This window comes from Rhododendron vialii, chromosome 9a (assembly GCF_030253575.1).
Source record: "Rhododendron vialii isolate Sample 1 chromosome 9a, ASM3025357v1".
Classification (NCBI taxonomy): Eukaryota; Viridiplantae; Streptophyta; class Magnoliopsida; order Ericales; family Ericaceae; genus Rhododendron; species Rhododendron vialii.
In genome coordinates this window covers 10448600-10464517 of record NC_080565.1, presented here as the reverse complement: position 1 = coordinate 10464517, position 15918 = coordinate 10448600, and the positions used below count along the sequence as shown (strand labels likewise).

The following is a 15918-nucleotide window of genomic DNA, read 5'->3' as shown; positions in this document are numbered from 1 at the left end:
TTGAATTTACAAACAAACAATAAAAAAGTGAATAAGCTTGGCTTATACTTTATTTAAATAAGATCGAACGAATTCCAAAGGTCAAGTCAATCTCGAGTTGAACTTAAGCTATTTGGTTCGTTTAAGAGGCTTATATGCGACTACTTTTCATATATTGGGGTCTACCCTGCCAATTAGACTTTGGGTATGTTTGGTTTGATGGAATGAAATTGACAATGGAATGAAATTTGAGGAAATGAGATTGGAATATTCATTTTCATTCTCAAGTTTGGTTGTGCTTAGGAATAGTCATTTTCATCCGCAATGGAATAATGTGGCATTAGTAATTTATGGAGTGGAAATAGTAATTTTTGGTGTGGCAATAGTGAATGTTGAAATAGCACTAGTATTTTTGGTGTGATCGAGAAATTGAATGGCAATTCATTTGTCTTTTTAGTAGAATGAGACAATTCATTTACTAAGGTGAATAGTAATTCAATCTGGAATGATCATTTCATCATTTATTAGTGAACCAAACATAAGAATAAATATGCCATTGGAATGACTATTCCATTCTAATTTTGATTCCATCAAACCAAACATACAGTGTTTGTTCGAAGTCGGGAAAGGAAAGGGAGTGAAAGAAAAATACTAGGTTTTTTTGGGAAAGGAAAAATAAATGAAAAAGAAAATAGAGGACAATTTTCAACTTTTTCTTGTCTTCATTTATATTGTCTCTTTCTTTCAATTCCTTTCGGTTTTCACTTTTCACAACTCCAAAGTCCAAACACAAGTTAAAACGATATATATATATTTTTTTTTGCTAAGATGCGTTAAAATTTTGGAAATTTGGAGAATAATTTTGTGTATCCTCCTTTAAAAAGGATGAAAATTATTCTTCCCTCTTTTAAAAAGGGTGAAAATTATTCTTCCTATGATTGATGGACATTGTGTGGATTCCGCCACAAACTAACTAATTAGTATTACCAAAAAGTGTATCGATTTCGACGACCTTACACAATTTCCACCAATCGTATTGATCCCACCACAAACTAATTAATTATTACCAATAAAATGTATTAATCCATCGACCTTACACAATTTTCACCAATCACAGAGTAGCTAATGTTTGCCTTCTTTTCACCCTCTTTAAAGTAAGGTAAACAATTATTCTCGGAAATCAGGGTGGATTTGGCTTTAAAAGTCAAATAGTAACTTATTTTTTGTCTTTATTAAAAAAATTCGCATTTGCTAGTTTTGTGTCAAACTTTTGTAACTTATTGATTCGTCTCGGTGAGAGGAATCGGAAAAGTACACAAAATTTTGATCGGAACTCAACTTTTTTAAAAAAGACAAAAATAAGTAAAGAAAGTTATATTTTTGACTTATTTTTATCTTTATTCAAAAAATTATGAGTTCCGATCAAATTTTTTTTTTACTTTTTCGATTCCTTTTATCGAGACAAATCAATAAGTGAAAAAAAATTGATGCAAAACAAACAAATACAAAAAAAATTCAAATAAAGACAAAAAACAAACCCATTTATATTTACTTTGTACCACCCAAAAACATCCGACCTGCCGGATTCGAACCAGCGACCTAAGGATTGGCTGATGGCCTTCTGACCCACTACAGTCCTCCGCTCTACCAACTGAGCTAAGGTCGGCATGTATGCGATTTACGCAATAATAACTATTTATTAGTTGTAATTAAGTTATTAGTAGTTCCAAAATTATTCTTGCCAAGACGAATTGATGCAAAAATTAAGAAAAATTCCATTTTGAGGTCATAAATAATGTTTTCGAACTCATGGACTTGTTTCATCACTGATTTACATCAACCATTTGAAGTCTAATTTTTTTTGCTTCCCACAATTCAATGAGTCTTTTTTTTCCTTTTTTTTTTTTTTTGCCAAGTACAATTCAATGAGTCTTAGCAGTCGAGAAAATATTATAAGGGCATCTCTAATGGCAGAGTTAAGAGCTTGGTTTGGTCAGAATTTTTCTGACTTATTTAACTAACTCTAGTTTGGGTTTTCTGGTGGCTTTGTTAACACTTGGCTAATTTTAACAAAAGCTAATTGTGTGGTTAATAACTGTAACAAACCTAAAAACAATACAAAGAGAAGAGAGAGAAAGAGAGTTGCGTTGCAGAGAGAGAAGAGGGGTGGGTTCACATGCACACATATATATTATTATATCTTTTTAACTTTCACTACCACACATTTTAACTACACCACTACAACACACATTCACATTATAAATTTATATACTCTTAACAAACAAAAATAGGGACCCACTTTATACACTTCATCTCATATAACACACAATTTTTAACAATACCACTAGAAATGCTCTAACAATAACCACGAACACTTACACACATAATCACAAACTCACTCACATCAAGTGTGGGTTTGAAAGTCTTAGTAGTAGAGAAAATATTGTAACAATTATTATATAACCACAAACACTTATTATATAACCACAAACACTTACAAACACTTACAAACTCACTCACATCAAGTGTATGTAAGATGGTGTTATTTTTCGATACTACCTATAGAACTAACAAAGAAGGCCGTCCATGTGGAGCATTTATTGGATTGAATCATCACCATCAGCAAGTGATATTTGGAGCTTCTTTGTTGTATGATGAAACCGCGAAGTCATTTGAATGATTGAGTTTACAAGGTATGTTTTACGGGACGTTCTAGGCAACACACTGTTACTTTTACGTTATCATATTGCAGTGTTCATTGTTGGTGCAAAAGTTTCGAGTTTGTAGGAATTCTGTGTGGTCATGTTTTAAAGGTTCAATTGATTAGTATTTGGGAATGAAGATGATGATCCCCGAACAATATATTTTAAAGAGATGTACTAAATTCAACTTATTGTATTTAACTGTGAGGTGAAAGCCTACACACAGACCATTTGTCATTCCTTCCCACTTGTTCAGCGAGCGGGGACCCTTTCGTCTTACTGCTAAATTTAGCTAGTATAATTGGGTAGCAGATGGGTCTTAGGTAGTAGGCTCTCTTGTTTGTACATTATAATTACAGAAGTAACCAAATGCTCACCATTGAGAAACACTTGAATTTCATACAGAAAGGAATGACAATGAATACCTGCTTATGCAAATCAGCATGATACATGTTTTTCCCCTATTTCTTTTTCTGTTTGCTCTTTCTTATGCTTGTTACTTCACTTTTATCTCTAATTTTTCTGCTTTGCCTTTTGTTTTCTCTCTCTTGCTGATAAGAAGCAATGCCGTGCTTTCGTTTTTTTACTTAACTTTTCCTTATTTTTTTCTTTTTCTCAGAAGCCTTTGAAAACACTATTGTCCTCTTCCTCGATGGAGCTATCACCTTTGGTCGAATGAAAGGGCTCCTCATCAGTAAAATAATCGCAGGAAATGTCCTCTTCCTCGATCAAGTTGTCCTCTTTGGTCGAATGAAAGGACTTTTTATCACTGCAATAACCATAGGATGTGTCCTCTTCCTTGATTGAATTGTCCTCTTTGGTTGAATGGAAGGACTCCTCATCACTACAATAACCATAGGAACTGTCCTCTTCCTCATAGTTGTCGTTCTCAGCATAGGAACAAAAGAAGAAATACCACACATCTGGTCCTTGCACTATCCAATCTTCGTGACCATATGCAGAGGGTGAAGCCAAACTCTCCACGTATGAAGCTACATAACCGCCATGTTGATTCCCTAGGAGATGAATATCCCTATTTGACATTTCATCAGGGTTGTACGCCAACAATTGGGAGCCATTCACTGACATAAGAACTTCACCATCTTTTGTAAAGCACAATGGCACCAAGCTTCTGTAATGTGGCCTCGGTAAAATCCCGGAGTCATTAGATATGATGAAAGCTTTGGTCCATGACTCTACCATGCCATGTTCTTTCAACACCAACACCTCGATAGAAATGGGTTTAACTTCATCAAGTTCAACTTCTAAAGTACAATCACCCGCTTCACAGACACAGCGTGCCATACAAAGACATCCCTCTAAAAGTCCCAACCATATTATAATGGTAACGTGTTGCCCATTGTTAGGTATTTGTGGCATTGGCAATTCCACAAATTCATTTGTAAGCGGATCGAAATAAACGATCTGGTTCAGGGTTGGAAAGTGGTTATTAGGATCATAGCCGGTGATCAGCCAGTGCAACTTTTCTTTTACTACGGGTCCAGACTTCAAGCTCTTGCCATCCTTCTCGTCCATGGCAACAATGTTGCAAATAGTTTTGTCCCATTTTTTCTTTCTAAAACTAATTACGTTGACCAATCCACCGCGACGCACCATTACTGCCTTGTATTCGTCAGAGTAGGAATCAAAACAGAGTCCAGATTGTGGAGTTCCACAAATACACATCGGGAGCACGTTCTGACTACTATCTCTCTGAATCGAGAGCACTTTGGCACATTGCCTGATTGCAGGGTTCCACAAGTACAAATCTGCGCAATATAATACAAGCAACAAGCCATTGCACGAACCTAAGACATAAAAAGAATACCAGGAGCCCCTAGGTTTCTTGCCCTTGTGGACTTCATAAAAAAACGGTGGTTTGAGAGGACGAGGATCGCTCGGCCAAGTGTCTTGGAAATTGAGAGAGTAAAAGTCTGGAGTATTGGGCCTATTGGCAATAAAGAGGTGGCTTTGGGACGAAGAAGAAGAAAGGGTGAATTTAGGATGGGAGATTATAGATCGCCACAGCTTCGAAACGCACCTGAATCGCAGCAGGGATTGGATCGGTAGACGGCGGAGGATTTCAATCACGATTTCTTCTGGAATATTAACATGCTGCTGCTGCTGCCCCCGTGATGCCATGAAAAGACGCAGATGCAACAACGCCTCTGTTTCTTTTACCTTTGAGATTTTTCTATTTCTTCCTATTGCATGTGAGAAGGAGCGCAAGAGGCTTAAATCCCAGGCCTATCGCCTCCCTCCTTTGGCCGGATTGGAAAATCATGTAGTGCAAGGCCTTCACCTGTAGGGCACATACGGATCATCAATCTTGACAATAAATAATTGAGATATGATTTTTAATTATGACCGATAATCGTTTATAATTAATTTTTAATTTGAACTATTAATTGATAAGATCGACAGCTGTGTGTTATCCTACACATGGATTACAGGGGTTGCACTACTTAATCAGAATCTTTCTTGTAAAATGTGAGATTAATCCTTTATAAATTGGGATACTTAAAAGATTCATCGTGGGCCCATACTCGACGTAAGTTTCCATCTTGGGCACTTTTTTGGGTTTATGTTTTATCTTTAAATTTTGATAAACCCAACTTTGCCTTTATTCCCCATGAACCATTATCATCTGATTTTAGGAATTGGGTATTAGAGCATCAGCAATGTAATAATCAAAAGTAAATAATCAAAACTTATCACGTCAGCTTTTAATTATTCATTTAGAAGGTTGCTAAAATTAGTAATGTGAAGTCTCACATTGTTACTTTTGATTATTCTGATTATTCAAATGCCTAAATTTGATTATTGGTTAGGAGGTTGCTAACTTTGATTATTACAATGTGAGCACTTTTTTAAGCACACATTGATAACTTTAACAATATTTTGATTTTGATTATTTCATTGTGAATGCTCTTTAGGGCATTGAATTTTGGAACCAAAACATAACTTTTTGCCGTTTTTCATTCTAGGCGAGATTTTATGGATTTCTAGGAATTGATTATTAGGGCGTTGAATTTTGGGACTAAAACACAATTTTTTCTCAAATAGTTTTGAAAATATGTAAGATAAAGCCACAAAAGCTGGCTTATCTTAGATATTTTCAAAAACATTTGGATAAAAATAAAAATAAAAATAAATCCTTTACCCCTACTGATTTAGGACTAGTTTCTACCTTATCAAATTTGAAACTAGATCTGATTACAACAAAGTTTACACGGGTGGCCCGTGGATCATTCCAAACAATTCCTCCTTTTATAGATAGAAAATAGAATACTTGAGATCTCTATCTTAATGTATAGCGTACATACAATACATCATCAAATTTTTACAAATAAAAACGAATAACACGCCTTGTTTTTCAGTCATTATTGAAGAACCACATTCGCATTTCCTACATCTCATCAGGCTAAAAGGGTTAAAGAATATTGCATTACAAAATCTATAAAGAAATAAAGAAAAGAGGGAAAAAAAGAAAGAAAGAAAGAAGAAGATTAAAGCAACACAAAAAGGATCTGCTCGCGTGTTAACTACTTTAACTGACATTTACAGAGTAAATTTCACAAACAAATTTTGACACCAAGGAAATAACACCACCGACAACAAATACTGTGGTAAAATTAAACAAAAAGAAATGAGAAAAATGAAGGGAAAAAAAAAAACTACAGAGGTAGCTGCTTACGCAGCTTGTTCCCAACATAGAGTAGGTGTCTGATATTTGCAGAGGGATAATGTTGGAGTAACGTGAGATTAGCAGTGAAATCACCAGCAAGTAAACGCCTCCGGACGAGAATTAGCATGGCACAACATATCCGAAGTAGAGTTTCCTGCATTCAAAGTACTGATATAAGAGGTTGGAAGTACTTTCACGTTACCAACTAAAAGAGATCGCCAAATACACTTTACACACGAGAGAGAGAGAGAGAGAGAGAGAGAGAGAGAGAGAGAGAGAGAGAGAGAGAGAGAGAGATAATCAAAAGATCTCACATTGATAGCAACTACAGGCTTGCTTGTTTGCCCAGATATAAACTGAACCAAAACAAAATTCACAGTATACGTATGCAATATACCAGCCCCAGCCCCAGCCCCGGACATAGCTCGGTATATGAAATGGGTGAGAAAAAGTAAATCCGGCATTTATTTAAATTGTTTTAGTTGAAATTGTGGCATGCATTTTCCATTGTGTTCTCAAACAACCACAAGCTTCATAAGGATCAAAGGTCAAAGCACTCAACTCAGTACTACCTTTTGGAGAGGACACCCCTCCAGATATGTTATCCCGTCTCAACGGACAAGTAAATGTATACAATATCCAAGCAGAATCATTGTAGTCTTACTCGGTAAATAAACACCAAAACTAGGAGTCTTTCCAGTTATTGAGATCTCTGCTTGGATGTAGTACTTCACGTATACGACATAAAAGTGGATATCTAAATGACTGAAAAGACTCCTATTTCAGTGTTTGTTCGCCGCACAAGATTACATTGATCCATAAACTCATCTTCATATTAGTAGCATATGACCCTGTCAAAAAAAAGGAGCATTGCTGCAAATAAACCCGACTCCAGTTATGGATTACTTTGTCAACCACCAATGAGCAGACTGTATATGGTCACTCTCTTCTTTTTTAATGACAGGCTATGGTAGATCACTGTTAATAAGCAAACTTATCATCTATCAGATCCATAGCTGCAGTAGTGTCATGAAAGTTGTGTACTGCTTCGAAGAGAGACGTGACTTCGCTATATATCCAAACAACTGAGGGCTTCCATGGACACTTCGTATTCTTCCAACCTATCATGGGGTGGGCCTCACGGCCCTGACCGCATGAGACGGACGGTTTTGGAAACAAAAATTCCTTACATCTTTTGATCACCACACAATTCCTAATATTAGCACTATTAAATATTATCAGAATAAGCTCTGGTAGAGCAGTTAATGGGCAGCTAGAGATACAAAAAGACAAGTAAAAGAGCAAATTTGATAAAGGACATGTTAACTTACTTGAGGACCTTCGGGGTCACTTAAGAGTGCATCCCAAATCATAAGACTATCAGCAAAATCGAATTCTTGTGTCAAGAGAAGAGTAATCCATCTGAATGCATAAAACTGAGGATTGACCTGATATTTTAAAGATAAAATCAAGGCATAACACTCTCATCAGTTTCAAACTTGTGGAAGATCACCAGCCATAGCACAGCTTCAGGGCAATGCTTGGCCGAGAATGCAAGCCGCAATATTTGGATAGCAAAATTCTAGTTGCAAAAGAAAAAAATATGGATACAATATGGAGCCAAAATCAATGGCCCCACAAGATAGAACATGATAGCAACATCTCCACCTGTACCAAGAAGGTGGAAATTTCCTTTATCACATTGACACATGTCATGTATTCAGTTTTCGAGAACAGGAGTTAATAAACTAGATGCTGCACTACCATTTCATATCGGGTTTGACAAACCATTTTCTAACCTGACCGCAGCAAGCTGCCAATTAATTAGCGATACAAGGTGGCCCAATTATTCACATACCTCTCCTTGTCCCCCAGGGAATGGTGTAATACAAAACCAAACAAGTGTCTCACAGAAGACATCATAAGTTTCGACAATGATAACTTATCGATAGAGAACAGTTATTTATAAACCCACACAATAACGACGGCGAAAAAAATCATAAGTTTCAATCCATTCGGCATTTACATTCTGCCATTTTATTAAGAATCACAGTACTCTACACACAGTAGGTTTTCCACAGTCTGATGGAGCTAAGAGCAGTGGCGGACCCAGGAATTTCATATACTTGGGGCACCTATTATTCACAATCTCGAAAATATTTCTCTGCATGTATACCACTAAATTATTGTTTAACCATTATGTATTGACCACTCATTCTATTTCGCAACCGATTTTTCACAATATTCATGTTTGAAAATACCCTTCCAACTGTCGCGGTGGCAACCGTAAGATTAATGCCAAGAGCAAGTAAACTAAAAGATATAATAGTAATTTAGTAATTTAATTTTCATAATATTGTGGATTGGGAGGAAAAAAAAAAGAGATAAAACAAAAATGGAGAAATAAAGGAAAAAGATAGAGCGAAAATAAAAAACATAAGGAAAAGAGGTAGAACAAAAATGAAAAAATAAAGAAAAAGCAAGGGATAGAGGGTCCTGGGAATCAAACTCAACCACATTAGTCTTTTAAAAAAAATATGTGTTCAAATAAGTCAAGTAAAAATTTATTGTCCACACGCATCACATACCTTTCCAATTAGTGGAAAACATTACAAATCTTGTGAGAATTTAAGCCAAAATAGAGAGAGAGAGAGAGAGAGAGAGAGAGAGAGAGAGAAATTAAATAGTAGTAGGATAAACATGAAAAAAAATGTGGGTAGGGGGAGTCGAACCCCAGCTGCCTAGTCTCTATCTTGCCCAATTACCACTCTGCCGAGGCAAAGTCCTATGACAAGTTTCGGAGATATATTATATTTAACCTATCCATGTATAATTATTATTATTATTTTTCCGAAAGCCCCTGGGGGCACGTGACCCCACGTGCCTCAACATGGGTCCACCCCTGGCTAAGAGTTCGACAATCAACATAGATGGGATCTTTTGAACAATTAGTCCGATGACTGATGCCTATTTAAAACCCACACAATGTAACATCAGAGAAAAAGTACATAGATATACATCAGACATATGCAATACAAAACATCCATTGCGGCATCTACTCAAATGGCATAACCCACTTACTTTAGTTGTGACCTCAAGATGACGCCAGAGCTCCTCATCATGTTCCTTTAAGAGCTTTGACAGCTTTGAAATAGTGGAGCGGATTCCAGCAACACTATTGTCAAGTTGCTGACAGAAAAGATCCCTGAATCCACTTATTAACTCAACAAAACAAAAAAACGTATCCGCTTCTGCCAAGGCCTGAAACTTGAGAGAATAACCATTTTAATAAGACTGAATATATCTAATTATTAGCAGTTCAACATACATGATACATTCTACTAACATTAATGGTTTGTTCTCAGAGTTGGCCCACTAAACTATGAAAGAAATTACCTACATTGGAGAAGTTTGTAACAATTTTTATGGCAAAATTCTTACGGCAATGATTGATACAGGATAATTCATGTTTGCACACTCCCCAGACATAGCATTATAGGCCAAAACAGGACATAGCAAAAGCCACCAAAACTGAGTCAATTGACAAGGGACAAGTGACAATTGAAATGATTTGTTCACCCCTATGTAGCACGGATATGGGACACGGGATTTCAAAAAAAATGAGAACTCAGACACGGCACGGCACGGGACGCGGCAAAATAAATAAATAAAATTTATTTTAAACCTGTGCTAACATAGTTATATGTAGAAGCATGAAGCATCAATATGTATAGACAAGCATCATACTTTCATCATACTACACTTTTAAGATAAAATAGTAGAAGTTATACACATTTACCCCCCAAAGAATTTACATATTTAACCCCCTGCCGTGTCCCATAAGTGTCCCTCCCGTGTCCCCCTTAAAAAAATTACTTCAATTTAGTAGACAAGCCATGTGGCGTGTCCCATACGTTTTGTGCCGTGTCCCTGCGTGTCAGATACGGATAGAGTGACCCCTAAGAGTGTCGGTACTTCATAGGTTCACCCCAGCAAAATCTGGTAAATAATACCCCACTCTCATTTGTGAACAGAATGAGGCTCCTGCCAAAAAGTAACTCCACGCTCAAAAAAAGTGTGAGGATCCTATGGACCTGACATGATCTTCAAAGAGGGTGAACAAAATCAGACTCAGAGATAACAATTGTAACTCTTGAAATATATCTTGAACCTAAATGAAAAACTGAACTAGCACGGTAAGGCAATTACAATTCTGCAGTCTACATTTAGTACACCGAGAGTAAAAATCCATCTACATCCACCAATGGTCCAAAAGAGTACTTATCAGATAAATAGCGGTCCAGAAATTAGAAAACAGAAGAACAAACAAGACACATTTTCTCACCGCATTTTCCTCATTAGGGTCATTTCTAAACACATAGAATAAAGATGCCAGAATTTCGTTCATCCCTTGCACATATCTTATACCAGGATTCAACTTTGCAAATACAATTAATATGTTCCTCAAAGCCTCCTGAAAGAATTCGAATATTCACCTCAGATAAAGCATTCACGTTTCTATCGAATTCACATCATATAAGAAAGCTCACCTGATTGGACTTTGCAAATTGCGACTCCCCTGAGAAAAACTGCATGTCTGGATGAGTACGCTTTACATCTCGATCAATCTGCTCTATGAATTCCGAGTCCTACAAAATTGGCAATGTTAAAGCCATATAACGCTCCACTCGAGATGCAGCACATGCAGCTGGTATTCAACTGTATCTCCATGGACAGCAAAGGTGGAACTTTCTCTTATAGTCTTGTTAAGAAAGGGCTAAGTAACATACAAGTGATACAACATATACCCTGCTGTGGCAAGAGTCAAGACAAGCTATATTTCTGGACAATGAACTTTCTCTCAAGGAAGTTGTGAACAGAAATTATTAATATTAAAAGCTCATACCATATATCTGAGCGAAAAACTTGTGCAACAAATAGTTATGAATCATGCCCGGATTTCAAAGCTAAACATCAGCCCACCCAAAAGACAAATAGTAGTATCTAGGAACAAGATAAAATACTACATAATTCGTTCTTGCAAACAGGAAAGGGCTAAATAACCTGAAGCGGATAATGGGCCCAACAAAAGTTCAGAAACAAAACATTCAAAATTTCTAGCAAGATATCAAGAAATCAAGTTTCGTCACCTAAAAACTATCACAGTGTCACTCATTTCATACCTGGAAGAACAGATTCCAGATGCTGGTCTTCCCAAGACTTAAAGGGTGTTCTCCATGAGTAATCGCTGATCTTGAGAGGAAAACACGGGTAACACATTTTGATTCCTCATTTTCAAAACCTGAGGACTTCTCCAACCTCCTTGTGATTTCTGACTGACTAGCACAGAAACATTCATAAATCCATCTTTTCTAAACAAATGAAAATAACGGATGCAATTCTAAGACAAACAGAAATTTCAAGCGTTTCTGTTTGTCTTAGAAAGACAAACGGATGCAATTTGTACCCTGCACTGCATTGAGATATCTATAGTAACCCCAAATGGTCCGTGTTTGCTCCTAAAAAAATTCCAAATGCGGATAACAAAGCCTCCTTCAATGTTTTGCAATATTTCTGGGAAAAAAACTCTATATGGTTGTGTATGGAGAAATAATGACATAACTCATCTGACTTACAGGATTCATCAAAAGCTCTTCTTTGAAATGCTTATATTGAGACCTCTTCTTAACTAATTCTGATGACCAAAGCCCTCGATCCATTGGCAAATACCCCAATAAAAGCTGTTCAGCCACATTCGATAAACGAAAAGTGAAAATTCTGCACATTTTAAACGTAACCAATGCAGTTTATTCCGTCTTCCTTTTTTTTATCTCTATGGAAATGTATCAGATAATCAGATACCGAAATATTACACATATCTAACAACATCAATGGAAATACAAATAGTTCCAAACCTTCCACACAGTAGAACGTATACCAGCAGCACCTGGAATGCCCTGTGATGCAACTCTTTGCAGTTCACCCATATTGACAACCTTTCTTGAAAGCTAAATTCAACACAAAAAAAAAAACCATTTAAAACACATACACAAAGACACCCATAGAAGCCGAAATTATGCTGAAATCAAACAGCAATTGGGTACAAGATCCTAGGAGTATAGTAAGCAACAACACCAAGAGAGTGCATAAGTGAATTAGTGTGCAAATACATTTCACCAACTTTGAAGTCCAAAAGAGACATTTACAAACCAACTGGAGCATATAATTAAAAAAAGGCAACATACAGATAAGAAACCTAATGAGAACGAGATAGTACAACGAAAAACACAATTTGCTTTCTGCTTGGTGCTTAATATTACAACTGGAAAACAGGTATTACAATGAAGCTGAAGACACCACCCAAAAGTTTTCTTATAGCTTTGAAAGAAGCAACACGTGGGTAACAGGCTTGGACAGGAACATCAAGCTAGCCCTATCAACACAATAGGAATACATATGTTAATGTGTGTTTTTTTAAATACCTATTCATACTGCACATTAACAATCCTTTAATTTGTCGCATGGGAGCTCATGCATATGAAATCCTATTAGATTGATTATCATTTTTTTAATGTTTGTTCCATCTTTCATTTTCAAGTGCTATTCCTGTGGCACGAAATGATACAACTACATGTATGTGTAGTGTACCTATACATGTAGCTTTAGGGCCAATTTTTTGTTTGACTAGATACAAGCATCAAATTGGACTATATATCCAAAATGACCAAACATTTGGTGTTTGGTTATAATATTTACCACCCGCATTTAGGATGCCTTGGATATATAAACCCACAAAGTAGGAAACATACAATGCTATTAAAGCATCCAACTCAAAACCAACTGGCAAAAAGTGGAGAGGCTGCCCGGGCACATATACATGTTTTGGACATCCCATTGCAATTAATCCAGTAGGATTGTGTATAGTAATTCCGGTGGGGTTATATGCCCTTCAATATTAATCCCGTCAAACAAACATGCTGTTAGAGTTTAAACTTTAAAGTGCTTTCTTAAAGTCAGTCACTCATGGGTTCAAGTCTTCAAGAAAGTCTTATTGTAAATGGATTTAGATTCTCCTTTGATGCTGATAAGATATTAGCGAGTAATTTCTATCAGCATCAAAGTAGAAGAGAGACGGGAACAAGTTATGGCGGTAGGAGATCGATACCCCAATGGTTGTATATTCTTTCTTTACTAAACCTGTACCATTTCTACACTTATGCCCGTCCGCCACTCCTAAGTTAAAATCCTGATTCCGTCTCGTATAAATATAAAGGGTCAACAAACACAACTGCAAAAGCATGACAAAACAGATACTAGCAGCTATTGCTCCACATATTTCCAAAAGTCAGGCATCTAAATTTCCAGTCAACGCTCTTTTATAAATGAACAAAAGGAGAACCCCAAGGGATTGGAACACCAGGCCTGAGAGGCCCGAGACTTGGGGTTTGTTCCCTCCTAAGCTCTCACACTCACACGTTCAAAGGTGCTCTCAATTCCTTTTGGGGTCAGCCCATACGGTGGGAGGTTTTCTCTGGCTTTAATTGGACGAGTGGTGGGATTTGTCTCATTATTAGTCGAGATGCTCGTAAGCTTGCCTCGTAGGGCAGCAAATGAACCGAGCTAACGAACTGAGCTGCTTGTGAACAGCTCAACTTGTCAGGAATCGGCTCGGTTCGACTCGTTTAGCCCCAGTTTTGGGCTCGTTTAGTAAATGAGCTGAGCTCAAACACATCAAAGCTCGGCTTGGCTCGTTTGCAGCCCTTTGCCCAGACATTCTGAGTTATCAATAAAGAATAATAATTGAACAAAAAAGAACAGGGAAATATGATATTAACCTCGAGTTCGAGCTGAGCCAGGAGAGAAACGTCTTCAGCGGAAGTAGGACTCCTATCATAATCACTACTATCATTATTACCATACGGATCCCTAATTTCCACTTTCGGACGCTCCGTTGTTACCGCGGACGCGGTGGCGGAATTCGTGGTGGTCGTGGCGGATTTAGAGGTGGAAGGGGAAGAAATGGTGGGGGCGGAGGAGGTGGAGTAGAGACGAACGTCGTCGTCATCCTCGGGGGCCGGGGGAGGAGGGGCGGAGTACCAGAGAGGGCTGTTGAGCCAATCGGGAACTCGCTTCTTCACCATCTACTTGAATCGGGATCGAGAGAGAGAGAGAGAGAGAGAGAGAGAGAGAGAGAGAGAGAGAGAGAGAGAATTTTTCAATGGCTTGTAGAGCTGGGATGGGCGAGCTGAAGCTGTTTATACCTCTGGCTCCGAAATCACCATAGATTCACATAGACAATCAGCGGAGAGAGAGGGAAGATGGGTGTGTCATCAATGACCCTGCGTTTGCCTTTTGTCAACAATTATAACAAGGAACAACTCCCTTACCATCAAAAAAAAAAAAAAAAAAAAACCTTCATTACCCAAAAAACCAAGAGAAATTTTTCAGTGCCGGGTGGATATCAAGTAGTGCCCGCTCGGCACATCTGAGCAGTCCAATACGATTTTGGACGGCTCGGATTTGGAGAGAGAAAGAAGAGGGTGAGAGAAGAAATAATGTTTCAATCTGAGCCGCCTAAAAGTGCATCGGATGGCTCGGGACCAAGTGGGATATATCCGCTTGGCACTGAAGAATTTCTCAAAAAAAAAAACAAAAAACAAAAATGCTACTCATACAACAATTCAAACACAACTTATACAACCTCTCACATATATGTGGGACCCACACATAGTAGTATGTGTGGAGCCCACGTGCATGTGAGAGATTGTGTTTGAATTGTTGTGTGAGTATCATTTTTGAAAAAAAAAACAAGAACATCTCTTCTACAACCACACACAAACACCTCTCACATGAGGAGTAGGGCCCGCATATTGCACAGTATGTAGGCCTCATTCTTTATGTGAGAGGGAGTTTATATGTGTTTGTGTGTATGAGTGTGTGCGGTTGAAAATTAATTGTTAACAAGAAAGCAGACGTGATAGACAATTTGTGAACAGATCGTGCGATCTATGGCCAATTATAGATTTCATACGAATGATTCGAGCCATTTTTTAAATTTAAAATATTTTTTCAAGGGTGTTTGTCAAAAATCAGCTTAATCCGATATCTAAAAGTACTCGATCTAATTGTCTAACATTTCATTCCGTCTAGATCGTTTGTGTGAGACCCGCAGTGGCCCCAGATCGCGATCAATGCATGATCTGTGCACAATTTCTCTGTGTCTAAGAACGTACGGATTAACAAGAGTCCTACTATTGGTACCGACGATTTTTGAAACGATGGGGTACTGGCAAGAACTTAGTGCCCACTCCGTGTCGGGGTCTCGCACGGATGAACCAAACCGTTCAATTATTTAAAAAAAAAACTGAGTGGGTTCTTTAAAAATTAGTTCAATCCAATATATATAAGTGCTGGTTTTAATCTTTCCATTTTTTATTCAGATTACAGGATCCTACAATCTTAATAAAAAAAATAGAAGATTGAATCGAGCACCTACACATATCTTATTGAGATGATTTTTCTCGGACGAACTTAATTTAATTTTAAAAT

At 37.4% G+C, this 15918-nt stretch overlaps 2 protein-coding genes and 1 non-coding gene across 4 annotated transcripts; all 3 read right to left on the bottom strand.

Moving 5' to 3' along the window:
* Window positions 1-1550: 1550 nt before the first annotated feature.
* Window positions 1551-1645, bottom strand: TRNAY-GUA (transfer RNA tyrosine (anticodon GUA)). The gene is made up of 2 exons: window positions 1609-1645; window positions 1551-1586 (listed from the first exon to the last, which is right to left on the bottom strand). It is a non-coding gene; the product is annotated as a tRNA-Tyr (tRNA).
* Window positions 1646-3063: 1418 nt separating this feature from the next.
* On the bottom strand, window positions 3064-4935 carry LOC131299434 (F-box/kelch-repeat protein At3g06240-like). The gene has a single exon (XM_058324983.1). It carries the CDS (start codon window positions 4821-4823, stop codon window positions 3297-3299), a length of 1527 nt encoding a protein of 508 aa, XP_058180966.1. The 5' UTR covers window positions 4824-4935; the 3' UTR covers window positions 3064-3296.
* Window positions 4936-5949: 1014 nt separating this feature from the next.
* LOC131299435 (uncharacterized) lies at window positions 5950-14753 on the bottom strand. Of its 2 annotated transcripts, XM_058324984.1 has the most exons (10): window positions 14580-14753; window positions 14205-14547; window positions 12285-12377; window positions 12006-12110; window positions 11553-11705; window positions 10920-11018; window positions 10715-10843; window positions 9451-9630; window positions 7701-7817; window positions 5950-6523 (listed from the first exon to the last, which is right to left on the bottom strand). In XM_058324984.1, exons 2-10 carry the CDS (start codon window positions 14508-14510, stop codon window positions 6359-6361), a joined length of 1347 nt encoding a protein of 448 aa, XP_058180967.1. In that variant the 5' UTR covers window positions 14511-14547; window positions 14580-14753; the 3' UTR covers window positions 5950-6358. The 2 variants fall into 2 exon arrangements, with proteins under 2 accessions (XP_058180967.1, XP_058180968.1); XM_058324985.1 differs by lacking the exon at window positions 10715-10843 and having other exon boundaries at window positions 14205-14753.
* Window positions 14754-15918: the final 1165 nt, after the last annotated feature.